This window comes from Manacus candei, unplaced genomic scaffold (genome assembly GCF_025592945.1).
Source record: "Manacus candei isolate 608988 ecotype Guabito, Panama unplaced genomic scaffold, ASM2559294v1 h1tg000017l, whole genome shotgun sequence".
NCBI lineage: Eukaryota > Metazoa > Chordata > Aves > Passeriformes > Pipridae > Manacus > Manacus candei.
Window position 1 is genome coordinate 13,083,133 of NW_026138065.1, and position 22,284 is coordinate 13,105,416.

A 22,284-nucleotide genomic window follows, 5' to 3' on the forward strand; every position below is an offset into this window, starting at 1 on the left:
CCATATAATGAATTTAGGGTTTTTTTCTCATCTCATATAAGTATAAATTTCTTGATGTTGCCCTATTATTTCTCATGTAGGTCAGCATACTTGAGAAGAATCATTGCCCATTTTTTATGGCTTATCATTAAGTTCTTGTATTTCTTTCTTTGTGTTTTTTCCTTGATATTTTCCCTTCTACAGCAAGTACCTCAAAGTGCGTATTTGAAGAAACAATACTGTAGGCTTAATAATGTGATAGACTCCTCTTAATTATTTTTTTTCTTAAGGTCATACTTTTAATGGTTTAAAGTATAAGTTTAATGTCAAGGAGGCAAAAATGCATGCACAATTCAGATTATATACCATTATTACAGTTTGGAATCGTGATATCTAGAAGACTACATTTTAACAGGCATATAAGGGGAGATAAGTTTTTCCAAATTGTCTGCTTTACTTGGTTTGTGTTTTCCATGTTGCCATGCTAACAATTACAGATTCATTTATTTATCCTGGTATAAGAGGTTACCTTGGGTCAGGGTCTTGAAATTATATATTTATTTATGTATAATTGAAAAGAATTTTTTTCCACGCCCTCCCCCCTCCATGGGAACAGCATGGAATATTTTTAGTTTCTTCCTCCCACTCCTCTCTCTCTCCAACAAGAAGGGTTAGTTGTTGCTTAGAAAATGTCTTCCCAGCTCATTAATTCAAACTGCTGAAGACATAAATGCCAAAACTTGCCATGTTATCTGCTATAGATGTTCTGAGTATGTAGAATTTGTGTGTCCATCTTGCAGTTCTGCATTTTTCAGGTGAGCTACTAGTGCTTCAGTTGAAGTTAGAACTCAATACATACCAAAATCAGGTCCAAAATAGTCCCGAGTTTATACAGCAATAGTTGGAAAATTGTCATCATCATGCCTAATGCTGTGTTTTGCATTTGGCTTGCATTCAGTGGGAGTTTGGGAAAGCTCAGTGGACACAGATTTGACCTAACCATGGAAAAAAAAAAGGAACCAAAAAAAAAGGGGAGGGGGGCAAAAAAAAGAAAACATTTATCCAGCTGTCATCCTACTAACATGAACAAAATAATGGTGAGCAATCCCATTTTACTGTATGGGAAGTACGTGTAAATGCTGATTGCGTGATTTAGTTACTGCCACTGGATTATGTGCAGTGTGTCCTCTTGCAAAAGTTCTGTGTCTCCACAACCCAAATATGAGTCAGTCCTGCTGACAGTGTGCAAAAATAATAGTAATATGTATTCCATACAATGCAGTTTTCATTGTTCAAATTAGTCTTCCATGGATAAGCAAGAGCAAAGAATATATAAGTAACTTGCCTGTTTCTCTGGTATGTGAGAAGCAAGTTTGGTACAGACCAGGGCTCACTCTTCTCTGTATTCTGAATTTCACTGAGTGTCCACCACCCTTAAAAAAAATAGTGAATACTGAGCAGGAAGAGTTGCTGAATTCCTCTCTTTTCAGTGAATAGTTAAGAAATGAGCACGGTAAAGAATTGTTGCCAGGATATAGTGACAGTCATGAATAAAAAGAAAGACATTTTCTTCTACAGTTCTGGAAAGTTGTTTAGTTTTCATTGCAGTCACATGTGACAGTTTCAGCTACGCACCTTAGTTGAGGTGAAAATCACATTGTTTTCCATGATATTCAATCATCTGTTGAAAGGCAACTGGCATCCCAAACATTTTGCAGATGTAATAGGAGAGAGAAATGAAGGCTCATTGAAACAGTTTTACCTGAGTTTGTAGAATGGGCATAGGTAGACAAAGGAACTGAGTGATACACTCAAATATTGAGCTAGCAGCTTAAAAACTGTGTGCCTGTCAGACTGTATTTATTTCCTTTGTTCACCTGTCCAACAACTCCTAACTTTGCTGTTTTTTCAATAGCGATGGGTTAAATGATGAAGAAAAATGGAAAATATGTGGCTGCTCTGACCATCTGTCATCACACTTGGTAAAGGGCCCAGAGCAGAAGTGAACTAAAGCAAGAAGTAGTGTGTATCACTGATAAAACAGACAATGTACATGTTATGAACAACAAAGAGACACCTTCTAGAGTTTGGTGTTAACAAATTCTCCATGTGCTCCCAGAAGGACTTGTCCTAAATATCTCTGCTGGCTCTAGATAGGTGTGTCCTAGGTAGTTCCATTTGTATTTGAGCACAGATAGTGACGTTTCATTCCCATCATCAAGCAACGTGCAGGGTGTTTGCCATTAATGGTAGGTGACTTCATTTTATTTACAAAAGTTCGTAAGTGATTGCTTGCTGGAGATAAACAGTAGGAGAAAAAGATAAACTTGCAGCGCAGGCATGTGGGAGACAAGAGGCTCAGTTACCCAGTCTGGGCTCTTCTGTGGCTTTTCACATTGCCTAAAGAATGCCCAGAGGAGGAGGAAACGAAGTGAGGAGGGAGACAGTCCAAGTGGCAACATTCTAATGTGGGGGGGATACAGCTGAAAATAGTACTGTTGGAAAGGGGACAAGGTAAAGCGGATGGGTAAGGAAAAAGTTCCTTTCTGTCCCTGCTGTATCCACAGCATGTTGATTGTAAGCTGAACAGGGTTAATGCTAGCATGGAAACATACACACGCTACCATATATAACACAGACTGAAAAGTAGTAGGGACAATGCAGAGCTTGGATGTTAGTGAAACAACACAGTATCTCCTACTGCTGCTCCTTAGAATTTGTTGGGATAGTGACAGATTGTTGGCTTCACCTGCCACAGGAATGACTGCAGAACCTTGACCCTGACCTCAAGCTTGCTGCAGGTTTGTGGGGATAGAGCTGTGGTTCAGGAATACAGTCTAAGTCCACAACCACACACTTGGAGAGCCAGCCATGTCCATGAGAAATGTTTTGTCTTCTGAAGACCCCCTGAGTAGAAAGATTATGAATCAATCTTCTGACTGGTAGGATCCTCCGTAGCGGGGATTTCCCTTCACCTTCCAAAGAAGCATACAGAATGGGCTGAAGACAGCTAGGCTTCTGAGAACTTGTTCATTGGAAGTGCAGGGAATTCTTGGATCACCTTATTTGGCAACTTATTATTTAGATTACACACTTATCAACTGCAAAATATTGGTTGATTTGGGACTTGTGAAAAGTAGAGCACATAAAAGGTATTACCCATGAGTATGAACTTCAGTTAATATGACAGAATGATCTTTATGCAGCAACAGGGTCAGGAGAACTTACCCAACAAGAGACCAACTACCATGACAGAAGTTAAACATTCAGCAGAGGAACAATGTGTAATAATGGTAGACTTCAATTTGGCAAGTAAGCTTTGTCCTGAGGGCTAAAATCACTGGGTAATTGTGTGGTCTCAGCTGTACAATTAAGTAGTTCTGTAAATATAGGGACAAGTTATCCTCTTGGTCACTGCACACACTATACTCCTAAATTAATGCCTGCTGATGGTGTGATTCCCATCCTATAGCAGGGCTAAACATATTTGAAGAGGGACAAACAGACTTGTATGATCTGTAAATGTAAGAAGAGGCTGCTGCAGTCAGTGCTGGCAACAAGTTTACAAGTGTCTATATTAAGGAAAACGATAAAAAGCAACAAAAAGAGAAGACAGGATCTTAAAACCAAAAGTGTGCAATGCAATCCTGCTAAAATAGAAAGTTCCTTAAAATGGAACTCTCTTCATCAGTAATCTATTGTGAGTCTTGTGCCAGACATATTTATTATAAAAGTTAGTCTTGGGTTAAACACTACAGTTATACATTGAAATCAGTGATTGAGACTTCTGAGATTTCAGAAAACATTAATTCTTTGGCTCATAATGCTGTACTGGCAACCTTTTTGCCTGCCAGTTATGTCATTCCAGTCTATTTTCTGTGAGAAACTATCTCTGTATGTATATGCAATGGATCTCACATGTTTTCTGGAGGATAAGAAATAAAAGCATGGTCTTCATCTCCTTTAGAATGATACTAATTAGAAATAATTAATTTGAAGTGATTTTGAGTGTCAGAGGAAATTGGAAATGACACCCAGTGTGTGTATACAATGTACAGCTTCTGGAGATTCTATATCTATGGGTGCTTGGTAAGCAAAAAAAGTGAGAGATGGCATAACCAATTCAAAACAAAGCCTAAGTTTAACTTGACTAGAAAGTTTTTCAGCTGTGGTAGAGCCAACCATCTTTCAAAAATGACTGATAGTCCATTTTAATTTGTAAAGGCTAAGGATTTCAACATCACTGAAGCTTCTCTCAGTATTAGGAAATTATTTCTAAGAGAGAATCCTCATTGATCATAAATGTATCCCTTTTTCACTTTTGTGCTTTTAAACTTTATTATATTTTTGACACTGAGTTCCACAGTTCAACATTATAAGGCATTTTGTAATATAAATAATAATATGAAGCCTTTGATTCTTCTTCTGAAAGGTTGGTTAGTAACCAGCATCAGAGGTCATTATTAGGTCTGTCAAGTTACTGGCAGTAGGACAGAGCTGAGGCAAAATGAGGCAAAAAAAATTAAAAAAAACTCAGAAAACACTCTGTGGTCTGTTAGGTAAAATATCCCTGTGTCATAATGCAGTGAACTGGAAGCATGTATGGCTATACCTGACCATTGTGAGAGGCAATTAGAAACTACTTAGTTGCATGCTCCAGCTGGTAATTAATGAATATTCTCTTTTAATAAGTTATACAGTAGACTGCTTTTGTGGCATAAGGATTATTGTCTGCACATCAATAGCTTAATTCAAGGGAGAGAAGTAATGTTTGTTTTTCTCAATATGGGTAAATTGTGCTCAAAAGACTTGGATATAGCATCCTTCCTCAAACTGAGAATATTTGTGTAAATGCTAGTCATGGAGTCTGAGAAATGGAACAGTGACCACATCTGTCTAGTGAATGGCTCAGTCCTTTGGTCTGTCCTGTTTCAAAATTAGCATCTCTTGGGACATGGTTGACTTTTTGGAGGCATAAACTGTCTGAAAAGCTTAGATGTATTTTAGCTCCACTTCTGGATTAGCATTTCATCCCACAGCAGATCAAACACGTTTTGTGTCTTTTAATAAAACTACTTTTCATTTGCAAAACTTTGGCTGCTCAGAACTGAGATATAGCCAATAGAATGGACAGTGTGTTAATGAACAAGTAAATGTTTCTTTGAAAGCTGAACTCTTTAAAGTGAAGAAAAGTCAGTAGGTCAGTCATGAAAAAAGGGAAAATGGTGATTTGGATGGGAGTGCAGTACAATTTCAGTGTGGATTGATTCTTGGCTGTGCTACAGATTTCCTGTGTAACTGGGAACTGTGTAATTGTCTGCATCCCGTTTTCCCTGTTTCTGCTGATCTTGCTGAAAAAACACAATACATTAATTTCTTTAAGGACCTTTATCAGTGCATAGTGCCAGGTGTTACAAGATCGTATTGTATTTGGCATTAATAACAGATGATGCTAGGAGTTGAGTTTTTAAGTCTCTAAAGGGAAAAGAGTAGCACTTGTGGGAAATCAAGCACCAGTGATAACCATCTTCCAGCCTTCGAGCAAACAAAAACTCCACCTTATTTTTAGTGGACAGAATATTCGTGTGAAGAGCAAGGGTCATGCATGTCACTTTGAAACTGAACATGGACACAAGTCTGAATCCTGAACGTCTCAGATGAACCTTTTACCAGCTAAGCTGTTATTGTGAAGAGTATGGGAGGGCTTCAACCAGAAACAGAGAATCTTTATCCAGCAAAGCTTTCATCTCATTTGATGAAAGTCATGTTAAAGTTTAAGTGAACTGGCATTAAAAAAAGCCAAATCAAACCAAACCAAACAAACCAAAGCAAAACAAAACAAAAAAACTGAAAAATGCTCAGCTATTTATAATCAGGATTTCCATTACTATTGCTTTTTAATGGGAAATATGAAAAAAATAACTACAGGGGCTTACTCAGTATGATAGATGACATATTTTACTTTTTCTTAAATCATATATATTTCTTGTCATGACTTGAACTCTATGATTTGTGTTTCCTGAACTGTATGCGATGATGCTGACCCTTCAGACCAGGGAAAATAACCTTTCTTTCAGCTCTGTGATGTACTGGAATGATGCATGAGCGCTTTTGATAGGAGGAGTCGCACTAACCTTAATGTAGCTTTTGCAAGAAAATGCAATTCTTTGTGACCTAAGTATGAACTTGAGCATGCAGTGTCTGGACACGATGCAGTGAACAAGCTTGAACAGGAATTTATATTACCGTAGCCTCATTTCCTATTCTTCATCTGTATTTGCACACTGTTTTTATGGATATAGAGAGGAGTCTAATGAACAATATCATGGCTTCTTGTCCAAGAAAGTTTTTAAAACCGCATTTCCCAGCATCAGGTGTGTACCTTGTTCCCATTCTGTTCTAAACAGTGTAAAACAACTGTTGGCTGTTCTGAAGAGACAGATTCGAGAAGGAAGTCATGTTGCCAATGAACAGATGTCATCACAATAGTACCCATGCTTTTCCTATGACATCCATAACACATGATGCATTTCTTGATGCATCTGTTCAGGGAGGAAGTGTTATTTTATAGTATACACGTTAGAAGGGCTTCTTGAGTCATCATCCCTGGCAATTTATCACATGGGCGTGTGTGCAGGTAGTGGCAAAGTCCATGTAGTGGTTGGACACCCAGGGATGGCAAGCATCTGCTGATCTCAGGGAGTTGGTAGTTGTCTCCATTGAATAAAAGCACCCTGGTGTGAATGAGGGTGGAAATGAGAGAGTGCTGGATTCAGCGCTAGAGCAGTGTTCTTAACTCTGACAATTTGTTTTCCTGGATGAGTTTTAATTGCCATGTCAGCATATATGCCTCTTTGTCTCCACCTGTAGGAAGGAAGACTTGTAAAGTCTTGCTAATTTTGTTAATGTATTTATTAATGCTTTGATGTGCTCAGATTTTCAGGACATGCTCTAGAGAACTTCTCAGCATTTTTACAGTCATTTTACTGCAGAGTAAAACAGCAATGTGTCATCACTGGAAACTGAAACCCAGTACTCACCTCAGAAGAGCTTCAATGCAGGCAGTTACCATACAGGCTTTTCCTGTGCTGTTTCTTTCAAGACTGAAACCATCTTGAAAGAAACACTCACCATATGAACAGTGTCTTTCATTTTTCTGATCCACTCAGCCATGAATATCTGGCATTTCCACATGATTTTTGTAACACTAGTGTTTGGTACTTCTTGTTAAAATGTTTTGCAACAAAGGCAGTGGTCCACAATGCTTGCTTAAGTCTCTTATTGCAAGTGCTTGTCCCACTGACATGGCATCCACTAAAAGTCTCTGCTTTCTAGAAACAGCTTGCCTGATGGATCAGGTCTCTCAGGATTTGCAAAAAGGTTTTTGGGATCAGCTGAGCTGTGCACACAATTCTTTGCTTTATTTTCTTTCCTTTTGATTGGTTCAGATGGTCCAAATATTTGCAGAACTCCATTAAGTCCTATTTGGGATGAAGTCATAAGTTCCACTTTCCACCAAGTCATGGAGCCTGTCCAAATTAGTGTCAAAGCCTGTATAATACCTTGGCTATATTGCAGGCTTGTATAGTATCAAGATCTTGTTTTCACAGCAGTTACATAGTTGTTACTCCAGTGAAGAATGATATGGCCCCTTATAAAGTCTACAAGCTGACGCCTGTTTTTTAATGTAATATTTACACTATTCAAGGAGCTAAAAGAAGGCTTTGCTTTAATAGATTCCTTCAGCTAATGTTTTCCCTTATACAGATGGGTTATTGTTTCCAGCTTTTGATACCTATATGGCTTTATATGTTAGAGCCTCATTATTTTTCCTTTGGTTGGTTTTTTTTTCTTCTCTGTGTCTCCTGCAGCAAGGGAAGGGTTTTGCCATTATCATCATTTTGCTTTGCAGTTTTCTCTGAGATTTTATTTGAGGGTCAAACCCCTGAATATATTAGAAACAAAACACAAAAACCCCAGCATCCTGTTGTTGCACCCCACCCTGAATTGCTTTCTATTTTCGACTTATCTTTCCCTCTCTGAGAGAAAACCTAGTACAGCAATTTCTTAGCAAGGGCAAAACTCACATTATTTAGGCAGTTAAATGTGGGTTATTGGTTTGGTTTTTTGTTCTTGTTTTTGTTTTTTTTTTTTTTCCAACTGCTCTGATGCTACATGTGTGAACTTGACTCTCTTTTCAAAATGTTGCCCAGATGACTGCTATAAATAACACTTTGCCACCTAAGGACTTCATGGGGCTGATTAAAAATCTATATGCTCATCCTGAGTATAAGGAGCTTTCTGGGATTTCATATTTGAAATAGAATGCCAGGTTGTAAGTACATAATCATTTATTCTAGTGAAGTAAAACACACATTAACAGCCACAGAATTCTGGTGTGAGCAGGGGGTGTAGAATACCACTGAGATTGAATGGACTCTTCTACTTAATGTGCTTCTAGACCAAAACAACCTCAGAAAGTGAGGAATTTCATTGTGAAGTATCAGCTAAAACTTTTTTAACCTCAGGAATCTGCAGTACATCTTCAGTCTGGGCTTTAATTCAGGAAAAAATCTTACGCTTACTGTGTTCCACTGAAACAAATTTTCTCCCAGTTTTAATTAAATCCTAACCATAGGACTTGCAGACTCAGAGTTCAGACCAGTTTGTAGTGGGTGGAGGATGGTCAAAAATGGGATATACCAAGGACCATACCTTAATTGTCAAGCTAGCTGGATATACAGGTATACTTTAGGAGATAAGAGTCGTCTTGTCCTTGGTTCTAATTGTGAGATTTCTAGTGGTTTGGGTTCAGGTAGAAAATTAGCCAGAATTCTGATTTTTTTGTTGTATCTATCCTGATGCTTTTTGGCCTGTATATCTAACACAGACATCTAGAAATGTTAGCTGTACCATTCCAGCATTTATACATTTTTCTCCCTAACAAATTTTAAGGAGAAAAAGTATTGTAGCTTATTTTGGAATACAAAGGATGAATTCAGGCATTCTTTGATTTATGTATGTTTGTTTCTTTACTTGGAATTCAGAATGGAGACAGAAGTATAGAGAATACATGTATTCCATGTTTTGACAATGTTCTTGTCACATGTAGTCTACAAACAATTATAACTGTCACTAGGACTTTTATAATTGTCTGCAGAGAAAAATTTCAGAAGGGCACACGAGCACTCCTTGCCCTTCAGATCAGTGGCTCACCCTGGTTCCCTGCGGAGTGACCTTACTTCACTACTTTTAGATTGGCTCCTCATCTCTATTGTTCTCTTTGAGGGTGATAAGAATATCATATAAAAATGATGCTGTATTTATTTATTGTATGGGTTTTATTTATTTTTCCATCATCAAGGTCATAGATTGATTTTTGCATGGAAGGGTAAGGTCGGCCAAGTGTGAAACCGTTGTCAGGGTTATGGTTGCCACTAGATATTATTCTGCACAGAAAAGGGCAGCAAAAGGCAGTCTACCAATAACATGTAGTGTGGCAATTCCAACTGGCTGTTGGCAGGGGGTTGCCTATTTCTGAAATGTGCTATTTGATATAGATTTGGGTCCATCACATTCCTGCTCGTTGTGGTCAGGAAAGGGAAAAAAAGTAAGGAAAATCAACAGAACTTCTCAATTTGAGAAATGTCACCTTGTTCTTAATTTATTATCATGAGGTGGTGGGGGCATAGCAACTGTGGATGTAGTTGGTATCTCTTACCACTTTGCCAGCATTTAATACTTTTTATACAGAGATATTCTACTGTATGATGCTTGGTTTCAATCTTCTGCTCTTCTTAATTGTTCAGTTAGATACAAGGGTTTGAAAAAGAGTTATATGACCTGTCTTGATGTGTCTGTTCTGCAGTCATTTTCTATATGAGAACAAAGTTGCTTTTCAGTATGGTGAATGGAGATGCTTCTTTAGTTTACATATTGAAAAAACAGTGGAAGAAAGAGAGGAAAAGATGAAAATCTCAGTCATGACTTTATTTTTAGTTCTAAATATGAAGATTTTGAGTTGTGCAGAACTACTGCCATGTGTTGTTTGGTGTGTAGCCTGGCAAGAAATTGTCAGGTAGCAACGTGTTTTCTGAATGTGGCTTAATAGCATGTAGAGCAGTTTCTCATCTCTAAATTAAATATTCTGGAATAGCTGAGGTGATCTGATAGACCTACACTTTTAGTATTGTTATGCATATCTTCCAGAGTAGCTTTTCTAGCACTCATGTATAGACAGCATTGGTGAGATCCACATGGTCTTCATACCTCTTTGGACACCTTTAGGATGAGTTAAGTAGTTCAATCTCTTATCATATGCTAGGAGGCTCAATATTAGTTATTATGATGGCAGTTTAGAATGGGAGATTAGAATCCTAGAAACCAATCCTTATCTTACCCATGACTGTTACTCCTATCTACAAATAAATAGACTTAGTAGAAGGAAATCTCATTTCCATTGAGCAGTCAAGGAATGAGAAAGAACTGGTTCCTGTCCTTCTTTTAGAAGATTGATTGAGATTAGTCTAGTGAAGAGGATTTAAGGTGGATTATTTGTGAGGTAGGGAGGGAAGGATTAATATTGACTCTACTGTAATTGAGGGGATGTTGTTTTTTTCCTTTGGATGTTCTGACATTTTGCTTAACTTGATAGGATAGGATAGAATAGACTTATTTTGGTTGGAAGACACCTACAATGTTCATCTAGTCCAACTGCCTGACCAATTCAGGGCTGACCAAGTTAGAGCACATTGTTAAGGGCATTGTCCAAATGCCTTTTAAATAACAACAGGCATCAACCACCTCTCTAGGGTGCCTGTTCAATGTTTGACCACACACTTGGTAAAGAAATGCTTCCTAATGTCCAGTCTGGACCTGTTTTTGTTTATCGCATCAAAACAATGCAGTCTTTTGGCTTCTTTTCAGGTTCCATGACTTGATTTTTTTTCTCCATAGCAGATGTTAAACCCCTTTGTTGGTGAATTCCACCATCACCCTAGCAGTAAAGAAGCCAAATAATTTATAAGATCTGTCAGTATAAAGCTAAAAAATATAAACGTGCTATCTGTAAATGGGCTATCCTTCTACTGGGAAACATAATATGTTTAAGGGACTGAGGTTTGTTGCTTAGATGCCAAAGATAACTGTTTCTCCTTCAAACTTTATTGTTCTGTGTTTAATGATCTTAGCTGAAGGAGATTCTTTTTATCTGACACACCATGGTGACAGTGCTAACTTTACACTCTCAGAAATATTTGTAATAAATGCCACACATCTATGTGCATTATACAAGAATATGGGGGAGATAACATAGTAAAGAGCAGAGCAGTGAAGAATCCCAGGTGGTTCTAGAGTAGCATTTCATCCTGTGGAGGCTACTTGTGTAACCTTGCTTAACTTTCTTTTCAGGAACAAGAAGATCCTAATAAGCTTGCTACCAGCTGGCCAGACTACTACATTGACCGCATCAATTCCATGGCAGCAGTAAGTTACCTCCCCTGCAAAGCAGGGAAGATTTCCTACCACAGAGATGTGTTTCTTTAGGAAGAAATCCCAAGAGGAGAAGAATTTTGTTCCAAATGTGTAACTGATTTAAAATAGGACTTCAAAAGAAGATGAGTATGTGGATTCAGAAACAGCCCTGCTCTAGCAGAACAGTAGATTAGAAAGAACCATAAATATTTCCAGTTTCTGTTTCTCCAATACTGAACTCTGAAGGCAATCAAATTAGAGTCTGGAATGAAAATTCAAGAGATTATTTGATGAATCAGAAAAGCAACTATTTGAAAATTAGGTAAAGTTTTGTTGTATGGTTTCAAATTGATTTGTAACTAGTCTACAAAATAACATTTGGGCTATTAGTTTAGTAGAAGAATTCAAGAAAAGGTAGTTGTTTATCCACTTATATAAGAACATATAAATAGAGGAACATAGGGCTGTAACACCTCAGACATTAGATACAAACCAGCAAGGTATTTGAAGTAAACTTTGTTTATTTGTTCTTGTTCAATAGCTGCATAGGATGTGTCTTCCTCTGAAGCATCCAGTAGAATCAGAACACCTGCATACACCATTATCCTTTGATATGGTAGATTTTGCATTTTTAAATTTGATCTTTTTATTGATTTTAGTAGTCAAATTTTGCCTCCAGTTACTTATGCACAGAGTCTACTCAGCTTTAGTTGGCAGCTGTGCAGAAATGATAATGGGATTCTGTTCCTAGCATCCTGGATAGCACATCTTGCTTGTTAACTTATGCTTTTATTTTTGATTTCTAAAGGTTTCTTTGCACCTTTTGCATTGTGGTTCTGAGCTATAAAATAATTCAATTAAAATAATGTCTTAACGGATGCTGAATGTGTCAATAATGATGCATTTTTCTTGGTGAAATATGTCTTGCTCAGTAAAACAACTTAAGGTTTACAAGTTATAATCACTCACTGTAACAGGATAAAAGAAACACTGCTTTCTACTGAGAGTCACCAATAAACAGAACTATAACCTTACCTTCATGCTGTATTTTCATGGGACAGAGTAATGGAATAGAAAGAACATGGACTTGTTTTGAGAAAAGACATTGAGCTTTACTGACTGGCATGGCACTGTGCTTTGACTTCCTGACTGAACAAATTTACTGTACAAGGGCCATTAAGGTGAAAAAGTTAGTCTGAAACCTTGCAATGTCACTGAGCCAAATACTTCTGGTAGGACTTGATCCAAGGCCTCTTGAATCTACTGAAGTTTTTCCATTGATTTCAGTGACTTTTGGATTAGTCTTTAAATGATCTTGATGTAAACCTGGAGTGAATATGTATACACACCACTGTAAATCTGGAGCAGTTCCATGGAATGAGTCTATATTTTGGCCTATGTTTCTAATTTTAAACATGTTTTAAGAGCACCAATAAACACCAGCCCTGGTAATGTTGTTTGCATGCCTGAACACCAATGCTGAATTATTGATAACCTTTTATTTGGCTTCAAGACTCACATTTTACTCTTATGCTTGAAGTCTTGAGAAGACACACTGGGGTTATGACCCTTACTTCTGGTTTACTACTTAGTTGCTTCACTTTTAGGCAGGTGAAACTTAGTTGACTTTCACAGAAATTGTATCAGCGGAAAACTGGAGTAATACAGCTGAGAACCAGCTCCAACACACTTTAAAAGACATGTTCTGTTCATTATTATTTAGACCTCTGAGATTTTTAACTTTCAAACAGTTATTTTTGGGTCCCATATAATTTCAGTTCTAAATTTAGTAGTGGGTTTTTTTGAACTTATTATTTTTAAACTGCGTCCAAGTGGAGTTGACTTTGAAGTGGTGAAAGAAAATTATGTTTCATGTTGCTTCCTGACACTGTCTAGTCTATTTCGGTTTGTATCTCTTGGGCACTATCAGGTATTGCAATATTTTAATTAGAAATATTACAAGAAGTATTATTGTTGAAATGGTAGTAATAATCACAGAAGTGTTAGTTTCAAATACCTTAAATCTTGCTTTTAATAAGATTGAATTCTTTCATCTCCTGTGAATTCATTGCATAAGAATCTTTTTATATGCAGCTTTCACATCTTTTTCTTTATCCTTTTGTTTAATTACGAAGTTATTTTTTTATATATTAGCTTGGCAAAAATGTTCTTCCTACTCGCTTATAGTGTGGAAATGGCTCCTTTATCCTACTGGTATCATTAGGTATCTTTCTGTGGATTTCAGCAGACCAAGGCTCCTGTGCTCGAGAATTATTTTCTTGGAAGACCCACTGCAGTGTTACCGTCATATCTGCCCCTCATAGATTATGTCTGAGAGCGTGTGGTGATTCCTGACGTGTTTGACGTTCCCTACTTGTAACCTTAGACCACTGTGTTAGGAAGCACTTTAGGTCACAGAGTCCTGATCCAGTTCAAAAAGCCATGCATTTTAGACACAGTTCTGTTCCCACAATTGTTTCTCTTACTATGACTTTTCAGATTTTAATAGTTTTTAAACTCAATTTTCACAAGAGAGTATGACAGCAAAACTGTATCTTTTTACTAGTCCGTAATGTGAAATTCCTGTGGAGGCACTGTCCCATCCTCCAGACTGAAAGGAAGGGGCTGAGTAGCACATTGGTAGATTGTCTTCTAGACCAGTCCTTAAGAGAAAGAGGCAGCTGCTAATGATGTCTAATTTAGAAAGAGGACCCTCCAAATTTGTCTAGTCCTCTGATGTCAACATTCTATAAATACTACTGGTGATGTGCACAGGTTGCACACCCACAATTAAGACCGTTTCCATTATCAATGTCATTGTCATCTTCTGCTGATTCATGAACATGCAAAATTTTTTTTCTTGAAAATAGAGCAACTACCCTGTTAATATCCTCCCTGTGCTCCTCCTGCCCTCCTCACCCCATGTAACTGTCTGCTTGGCAGCACAAATAAACACAGCTCTCACTTTACTGGGGAGGAAAAGCTCTGACAGCGTTGTGTTGCTTTTATGATCTTGGCTGTGTATGCATTTCCACAGAGAGACTTTCAGGTGAACAGTAGTTGAAGATCCAGCTCTTCTGGAGAGATGGCTCAGTCAAGACTGTGAGATAGGGGTCAAGATTAATAAATACAGCTGAAACCAGGCCCTTTTCCTTGACTCAGAAAGCATTTGTTCAAAGCAGAGCAGCTTCACAGGAGGTTAAAAGTATATATCTTTCAGCAGAATTTGGCAGGTGGATGATAACAGTCTCTTCCATCTGAGTTAGATGACATCTGTGTTACTTTAAACTTACTTGCTTAAAAGTTTTTTTAAATTATATCTCTATATAGTTTGTGATTTATAGATATTCTTTTAGTTCAGCCTTAATGTAGTTAGAAATGTGCTGCACCTTGAATTTCAACTGACTATAATGAGAAATCAGAACATCCAGGTTGCCTTTTCACTATTTATTTTATTTGTTTCTTACCTTTTTATTTTAACAGGTGTGAGAGTATTAAGTAGAACTAGGTCTGTCATACAGTGTATTGCTGATGCTAGTTTATGCCCTTTTTGTTTCCTTTTTTTTCTCTCTTTCTCCAACATACTGTCGTTATGGTCCTTGTATTTTCCTTTCCAGTAGTTTTGGGGAATGGTTAACCATTATGATAAGGTGTGGAAATTAATATATGCTTTAAAAATAAATTAAGTGTTTCATTTTAAATGCAACCAAAATTTCAAAATAATTCCTTACACTACCTGAAGTTTTACACCTAAAATTCCACATGAATTATTGTTTCCACAAATTCTTGGATCCTTTTAATTGGCAAATCAAGTAACTCGATGCTATACTTTCCCAGGTGATACACTTAATCCGGAAAACTTTAAATATACAAAATGTGCTTGTAAAAAAACAAACCTTATGTATACCACTTTTTAGGGACCAGATAAGGACCTGGCACTAATTTGCTTCCTCTTCCTGGTAGGTTTGGTTAACTGATGGTACCTAGCTGCATCCTGAGCCCAGAAGACATTAGTCCTTGAGTGCAGTTTGTACTTCAGGAAAGCAATTTGTCAGTCAGCCACATTAACGAAATCCAACATCACATAACGACAGTTCCCTCCCTTTTTCTCCCAGGGACAGTTATGTTTTCTATAACTCTTGCTGCAAAAGCTATTTCACAATGCAAATGCATAACCAGTCTGTCTTCAGAGAGGGCATGAAGATTTGAGTTCCTGGCCATACACAGGAGTGAAAAATGAAGGGCTCTTGGCTGCCTGCAGCTTTAGAAAAGGGGTTTTCCATAATCACCCTCTGTTGTAAAGGCAGGATTATTTGTATTTGTTTCATTTGGAAATGGGCCTTTTTCACTCTGAATGAAATACTGTTGAGCACCCTCCTACTATCCATTTACTTTTCCCCCACTATGGCTCAGAGGAGAAATTAAGCCATTGGAGGAATGGGAGCTTTTCAAAGGAGCATTTATGGGCCAAAGGAAAGATGACCAGATGGGCTGTCACCCAAGAAAATACAAATCAAGCCCCAGATCACACCCGAGAACTCTGCCATTGAGATTCCATAAGGCCTGTTCAGGATTTGTTTATTTTTCGAAGAGGGGGATCATATATGGCTTGGCTTAAGCATTTCAATTTATGTTTCTGGCTGTTGGGGGATGCTGGCAAAAGATAAAACATCATCAGCTCATTTTCCATCAGTAGCGCTCTGTCATTCCATTAGGGCAGGAAATAGCTCGCTCTGTTACTGAGTGAATTTGACTTTAGCATGGATCAGAGAGAGGACCCCTAGAGTTAAACACATCTCCCTATGCCAGCTGTTCAGCATAAGACAGCAACGGCATGTAGCCAAATGACCACCCTCAGGATCTGACATGTGTTGGCATCACATGACTTGCAAAAGCAAGCAAAGTGGGAGCACTTCCAAGAGAAGTGAGGTGTTGGGCTGGTGGCGGGGGCAGGGAAGGTTAAAGGAAGTTCCAGTGAGAGGAAGGTTTTCTTTGGTGCTTGCTAAACAGTAAAATAAAGACTGAAATATTTTGCTGTAATGAGCCATAATTGTAGCCACTCAGATTCCACCACAGAGAGGTATAATATTAGATCCCTGATAGATGATACTAGTTTAATTGGGTCATTCATTTGAGAAGGGATTCAGAGCTGCTTTCCAGATACCACTGAATGATATCCAGAAGAAGTCCTGCCAAAAAGAGTCTTTATCCTCTCATTTTACAGTTCAAGTGACTAAGAAGATATAGCTATAGGCTAAGAATTTTGACCATTAAGTCTTGACTTTTTAAAAAGCCACACATGGGACTTGTGAGTCTGAATGATGTAGGTAAGGGAAGGGGTGCTGAAGAGTTTTGCTTCACATGACAAGGTTGTAGTAGGTAGTAGTGCTGAGTGTAGATCTGGAACCCTAATTTTTTGATATACCACTTTTTTTAATGGCTTTATATGACTTTGAGAATCATATTTTCTGTGTATATTCCACTCATTGTCTCCCAGCTTAATTTACAGTGACCACAGCAACTTCAGTTCCAGTTGACAGCAAGCTCTAGTTATCTCAAGATGCAGACTGGGGGAAAATCTAGTCTTTGTGTGCTTCAGTTAACTTGTTAAAAAACAGGGTCAGGGATTTTATGATGTTCCACTTTTTGAAGTAAATGTTCCTCATTATCAAGGGCAAAGTCTGTAGGGAACATCACTATCTTAAAACAGGTGATATACTTACATGGGGAAGAAAAGCCAAACTTGTATGTACACAAAACGTAATTCAAGGTACTTGCAGGCTGTGTAGTCACTTGAAGAAAAAGATTTTATGCTTTGAAACCTGACACATAAGTCTGTTTTGCTGTGTTTCTTTTTTCTTTTTTCTCCCCCAAATCCCTCCAGTCATGTCAGTCTAATAAAAGATATTGCCTCTCCCTACAAACTTTGCTTCACACATCCGTAGATCACCACAGCAGATTGCTGTTCCAAATTAGGTACAGTTTTCTGCGGGCATGCTGGCAACTGTAATTTTTTGGGGTAATCCGAGAAGCCTAGTTTAGCTAGTGTGGCAAAGTGGTATACACTGCTGCCAGTCCACATGAACAGCCACATCTGGATTCAGTTTTGTAGCTGAGGCATTGCTTTCCTGGTGAGAGGTCGGCAGACACCTCTGTGTTAACGGGCGAGTTCTTTTTCATAATTCTTGGCCTATCTCTTACCTTTCAGGCAGCTCGAGCTTTCCTAATTGTCATCTTATTTTCTGAACAGATGCAGACTTTGTATGCTTTTGACGAAGAAGAAACAGAAATGAAAAATAAAATAGTTGAAGACTTGAAGACAGCTCTGCGGACTCAGCCCATGAGGTAATGTTGTTCGTCTTTCGTCGCAATTCACTGCGTCTGTACGGTCAGATGTGACATGGGTAAGAGTGGTAAGGACAGAAACCTCATTGTCTCACCTCACACAAGCCTCTCTGATATTTTGGACAATCCTCAGAGAGCCCTACAGTCCCTGGTCTGAACCTGCCTAGCTGGGAGGGCACACAACGCTGAAGCATGTAGCTTCAGGAAAATAAAAGACAAAGTCTACTGTGAAAAATCTGTGGCAGATATTCGCAAACACTGGTAATGACTATGAAGATCCGATTTTAGTCTTCGCAGCCCTCTGAACGTCCCATGTAATTTGATTCATGTTGGGCAAAATCTCAGCCTCTACTCTGAACTTTGAATTTAAGCTTCCTCTTATCTTTAGTAATGTGAACTGTTTGGTTCAAAGCAGCTAATCCATCTGACATCACCTGGTTTGGCATTCTTCCTGTTTTATGTGTAACTGTGGCATAGGAAAATATTAAGAGACTTTATTGTGTACTTGTCTTTGAAGGTAAAGTCATCTTTCTTCTTCTGGGAACAAAACTCTGAACAATAGCAAACTAACTAGCACAGAAACCTTTTCAATTTAGCACTTAGAAGAGCATTGTGCAGAAGCAGTAACTGTAGTTGATACGATCTCAGGAAGCACTACATGAAAAAATTTCTGAATCTCTTTTATCCTGCCAAATACTTTTGCATCCACCCCATGCTGAAGTTACAGTTTCAGAGCGCTTTGGTAATGCCTAGCAAAACAGGGTTCTTTTTGGGAGGAACCCTAACCAAACCAAACCAATGAAATAAATAAGTAAATAAATAAAAACAATCCAGAAAGTTGTCTCAAAGAATTTGCATTGCAGTTACTTTGATGTGAAGATATTTCTGGGAATTCTTGCAGAGCTAAGTGCTGATTGTGCTTCTTCCTTTCACGATATTTAAAAAATTGACTGTGTGCAGCTTCTCACCTCACAGCAGGTGTGAGGTAGAACACATTAGCTTAAACCTAATTTTATTACCTCTTGTTTACCTCCTGTTGTGACGGGCTGTAAGAGGGCACAAAATCAACTTCTGGTGCTCCTCAGGCATAAAGATTTATCAGGCCTTGATAACTTTACATGTGGGGAGGGTGAGTGTTTTTAACATGGCAGTGGAGAAATCATAGCCTATATTGAGACCTCACCCAAGGGGATAAGTGGCCAATCCTGCCTATCACTGTCCTAAAGCAGAGAACACAGTAAAATGCAGCTGCCTTAGCTTCATGTTAAAATGGAAGCTAAGGCAACTACCAACCTCCCAACTCTCACAAGGCTTTTACACTAAAAAACTAAAGTCCTGTGCTGTTGAGTCTTGATGTAGCAACTCTATTACATTAATATGGAGCTGATTTGATGCTTACTTTGTGAAAGTGGTAGCTTTCATTGAGTGTAGCCACAACAGCAAGGCCTCTTTGCTTTGTCCAGCTGAAACACTTTGCTGGCCACTGTTGGTTGTTCTGCTCTGTCATTTTGAATAGGACAGCCCAGCCTCCAGGACAAAGCAATAGAGATGAAGAAAAAGAAATGTCTCTTGCTCAAAGCCTTGCAAGGTTTTCCTTCTCCAACCTGTATTGCATCTGCTGGATCCCCTTGACAACAGGCTGCTGCTTCATCTGTTTATAATAACCCTAACAGGCTTCAGTACAAGCATCTATGGGCTGCCCTATAAAGTGTTCTCTTCTAAATCACTGGCGATGGTTGTGGGGCTTTTTAAAAAAAAACAGTTAAGCCAAGCCAAATTTTGACTTAAGTCCTGTGTCTCAACTAATTTCCAGCGACTCAATTCGTTTGCTGCCAAATGGGCTGCATGCCAATACCTGATCAACAAGCCAATTTCTTCTTGATGGAAAGGTTGCAGGAGAGAGGCCCTCCGCTCCATCAAATCCCTCTCATCGGCAGTTTGATACCCAAGCCTTCAAAATACTAGTCTTTCTAGTTTAATTTGGATATCAAATCCTATTTTCTTTGCCACTTCTGTTCATCAGCCCTCTGAAGAAAAGAGAAACCTAAATTCACACAGGATGAACTGTCTGGAATCTATTTGTGATGATAGGGTACACAGGGCTCTGACAGCTTACCAATAGGCTCTTCTGTTTGAATTCTCTGATCTAGAGGAATGAAAAGAAGAAAAATGCAAGTGTTTGGCTGTCTGTTTTATTTTACTGTAGGACTGTGCCTCTTCTAGTAGATAATGCACAGCAGTGTTACTAATCTGTGTCTCTATTCCAACCCACCAGTTCTAACAATAAAAAGTAAAGTAGACCTACCCAAACTCAAGTTCCTTTCCTCTTTGCAAGGAAGACAATAGAAGCATCCCTGGGGCAGCTAGTTGGCCCCCTTTGAGCAAGTGCATTTTATTCTTGTATTTAGGAACTGCCCTGAAATAATAAAGCCAGGTTATGTCCTAGCACAGAGGAACAATCTCAGCCTCAGAGAACAAAACCCCCACATCTGCATCTTGTCAAGAAACACATTTTCTGTCAGGTTTGTAAAAGCTTATGACTATAAACAAGTGTGATGACAAACTGTTGGACAGAAGCTGTAAGAGAAGAGCTTTTATTTTAGTGCCCCAAAATGGAGATTCAAAAGTGCAACAAAAGTAAAAACTTACAGGGGACTGGGAAAAAAATAACTTTTTGGAACCCTAGAAAAATAATTCCTTTCGTCTGAATCATCGCTAATCTCCTTTACTCTCTGCTTTTCTCCTTTTGTTTTATTCAGATTTACCTCCTGCTAATTTTGTTTGATTTAGCAGTGTTGCATCCAGGTGCATTCTGAAGATGATCATTTATGCATCCAGCAAGCAAAGTCCATTATGCTGAGTTTTTCAGCAGTTCAGTAGTTGTCAGGATTATGCATGCCCCCTGGTTCAAAAACTGATGCTGCAGGGAAGTGTAGCCTTGCCTGTTAACAGGGTGGGAACATCCTGCTCTCTGCACACCCACAGCATATGATTTTTCTGTCCTTCCTGACTTGGATTGAGTCTCACAGGGCGGCTGTACCCCCTACACTTGGAATCAGTAAGTCAGTACCTATTAGGCCAACTCACCTGTGTTTGGATGAAAGGTTTATTATTAGAGCTAGATAATTCATTCTGATCAGCAGTCTCTAAAACTTGAAAGGCAAAGAGGTGCCTTGCCTTTTAAAGTGTGCTAAACTGGTCAAGTGAGAGTCTGAGGTTTTAATTTGCTTGTTTAGCACCTATTAAAACACTACTTTATTTACACTTGAGTATTTGAATGTGTTAGCCAGAATGCATTGGCAAATATGTTTAACTTTACACCTTCCAGTCTAGAACAAGACCTTACTTTGCAGCATGGAGGCTGAATAAGATGGAAGTGAGTTACATATGTGCATACTGTGAGGAAGTAGGCAATTTACTTGTATAAGCTGAGTTTGGTTTTGCACATACACACACCCCCACGCATATACATCCCCACATACCCACCTGCTTAGAGGCTCAGACACCAAACAGTGTGAGGATTATGGCTTTCAGCCTGTCAGCTAAAGTCGCATTTCTTCTCTCCTCTACGGACATTTATACACACACCTCCCCACACTGAGCAAATCCTCATACTGAGAGTATCTGTTGGCCCAGAAACTGCTTTTGCCATTTCTTTACCTCTCCCAGCATGATTTCTGGTGTTTCCAGAGAATAGGGAACTAAGTGTTTAGAAAAAGGAAGATGAAAATCCTAATTTGATTCCTTCTTCTGATTGCAGCTGAAATGGAAGGGAACTTGGCTTTGCTTGCTATTGAGTAATGCTCACTGTTTGCTCTCTGGGCTAGGAAAAGTATAGGAAAGTCCCAACATTGTTTTAAATTATGTCATTAATCAAGTTTTGTGACACACACCACTTTTCAGCGCATGCCTCCTTTTTGGAATGACCTCATCCTAACAGTCCTAGAAAAATTGCTCTGCCAGTGAATTTAGTGAGAGTTTGTGTTTAATCGGGACAATGTGACTTTTGTGCCTTTACCATTTTTTTTCATGTGGTCATCAGAGCAGGCTTAAATATGTGAAGGTTGTAGTGCCTTGTTTGTCTTCTCATAAGACTGTGTGTTTTATATAAAAGTACATTTAAGGGATCCCTTGTTCTGCTGTTTCTTCAGAATGTTTCTATCAGTATTGCTCCATATCTTCAGAACTGTAGCAACCTTAAGTCTTCCCTCAGCCCTGGAACTGAAAAAACAGGGGAAAAAAAAGTCTTTTTTTCTCTTCCCCTAAAAGACAGAGGGAATAGCTAAGGTATAGAATAGAACTTTGAAGGTAAGGAGAAGAAGGAGAATTTAGACAATGCCTCTGTAAGTAGAGACAAAGAGCAACTCCACTTTTTAGGCTCAGGGAATTGATCAGAATTCATTGGCATCATATTTGGTAACAGGTTGAGTTTCTTCTTATTTTGTTTCCTAACACATCCCTAGCAGCAACTCTTTTCGCCATGAATGC

At 38.5% G+C, this 22,284-nt stretch overlaps 1 protein-coding gene across 6 annotated transcripts in view; it reads left to right on the forward strand.

The window, feature by feature from the left end:
* Nucleotides 1-22,284, forward strand: part of DAAM2 (dishevelled associated activator of morphogenesis 2) — a 221,433-nt gene that overhangs the window by 130,869 nt on the left and 68,280 nt on the right. For all 6 annotated transcript variants that reach the window (XM_051782852.1, XM_051782850.1, XM_051782854.1 and 3 more), the window contains 2 exons: nucleotides 11,389-11,463; nucleotides 17,702-17,796. In XM_051782852.1, coding sequence (XP_051638812.1) covers nucleotides 11,389-11,463; nucleotides 17,702-17,796 — 170 coding nt within the window. The remainder of the gene's footprint in view (nucleotides 1-11,388; nucleotides 11,464-17,701; nucleotides 17,797-22,284) is intronic.